Source organism: Humulus lupulus, chromosome X, assembly GCF_963169125.1.
Source record: "Humulus lupulus chromosome X, drHumLupu1.1, whole genome shotgun sequence".
Taxonomy (NCBI): Eukaryota; Viridiplantae; Streptophyta; class Magnoliopsida; order Rosales; family Cannabaceae; genus Humulus; species Humulus lupulus.
Window position 1 is genome coordinate 214,305,436 of NC_084802.1, and position 1,711 is coordinate 214,307,146.

General features: G+C 37.1%; 1 protein-coding gene across 1 annotated transcript; it reads right to left on the reverse strand.

Moving 5' to 3' along the window:
• On the reverse strand, window positions 1-912 carry LOC133803501 (ethylene-responsive transcription factor ERF020-like). The gene has a single exon (XM_062241566.1). It carries the CDS (start codon window positions 808-810, stop codon window positions 286-288), a length of 525 nt encoding a protein of 174 aa, XP_062097550.1. The 5' UTR covers window positions 811-912; the 3' UTR covers window positions 1-285.
• Between the last annotated feature and the right edge of the window lie 799 nt (window positions 913-1,711).

Sequence of the window (1,711 nt, forward strand, 5' to 3'; positions counted from 1 at the left end):
TGGGGAAAATGTTTTTGTTGATATTTTCTTTTCTTCTTATAATCATTAACATAAGTCATCTTCCTTCATCTCATCCAAATGGTTAAGATTTAAAATCACTAACTAAATGGTAATATATGCAAAAACACAAATAATGTCTGCATTATATTTATTATCATTGGCTAAAAAACTAGTAAAAAGTATCACTCTTCCATAGTTGGTGATTTTCTTTCTGGGTATATACAAATAAGTATGCAAGCAAGGGTCCTACAAAAGACCCAAAATTAGTTCTATCATATTATATTATTAGAGATAATCTTCAATAGAAATGCTCAAGGCCTCTGCATCGGGTCCCAGTTCCACCTCGCACCCTTCCCACGTCCCAGAGCTTGCTCCCACGTCGCCCCAAAGCAGAGTCTGATCCGTGCTACAAAACGCACCGTTTTGAACTCCACTCGTCACTTTCTGTTCTGTCCCAGGCGAATTCCCTGCTGACGACGGCAACTGAACCTGGGCGTCGATTGCCATGCCGGCGTCGGAAGCCGCCTTCTGCACTGACCTCGGTGACATGTTCCCCGGAAGACCAGCTGCCGGCAGCATCATAGGGAAGTTGAGACCCTCCGACGTTAAGGGTCTTCGAAGACAGTAAAACGCAACGTCGTGGGCCACCGCCGCTGCCTCTGCAGTCGCGTAGGAGCCTAACCAGAGTCGGCTTTGGGTGCCTGGAACTCTGATTTCGGATACCCATTTGCCCCACTTCCTTCTTCGTATCCCCTTGTACTTCGTAGCAGGAGCCGAGTTGGGTCTGCTCTCTTCCGAGTCATAACTCATTTTTTTCTTCTTCTCTTTTAAAAAGAACTCTCTGTCCACTTTCTAGGGCTAAAAGAAGTGGTTTGTTGTTAGCTACAAATATCACGAGATAAAGAAGTGGGGAATGATGAGGGATACATATAAATAAATATATATATATATATATATATATTGTCAGCGCTGTGGAGATGTTTATTGAGATAATTGAAGAATATAGTGTTAGAAGAAGCTTTACAAGAAAGTCAAGACTTTCCACAGGTCAAAATAAAATAATAATAAAACTATATTAACTTTTTTCTCTCTCCTGCTGGAGGTGGACTTTCAATTAATTTAGTGGCTTGGATTGTTTTCTGAGATGATGGTGGGGAAGGTCAAAATTTTCCATGGTCAAAGCTAAGACCAGTTTCATCATCCAATTTGGAAATAATAGTTCATTAATATAAACAATGATATAATAATTGTCAGAGAATGGACGGTGGGTTTTACAAAGACATATCATGTAGACAAGTTGAGGATAGTACTAGCAGTACTGATTAATGTCATGAAACGTGTTGGAAAATTTATACGACTTATATTATTTATTACTCTACGACATTTGTATAGGAGGAATAGGTTAGACACTTATCCTAAATAATAATTTGCTATTATGTTAAATTAAATATATTTTGCATTAAAAAATGAATTCAGCATTAATATTTGTATAAATATATTATCACAATATTCTTTGATGCGGTATATTAAATTGTCAAAAGTGAACTGTATTTATATAAACGAAAACTTAAAATGGCAACAACAATTGTGTGGTGCCCAATAATCAAAATTAAACTCTGGTGGTTGAATTGTTACTCGATCAAAGTTAATCATCTTGGATATTTCTTTTCCTTTATAAGTTAGTTTGATTAGGCTTGTTTATATTCTGTTT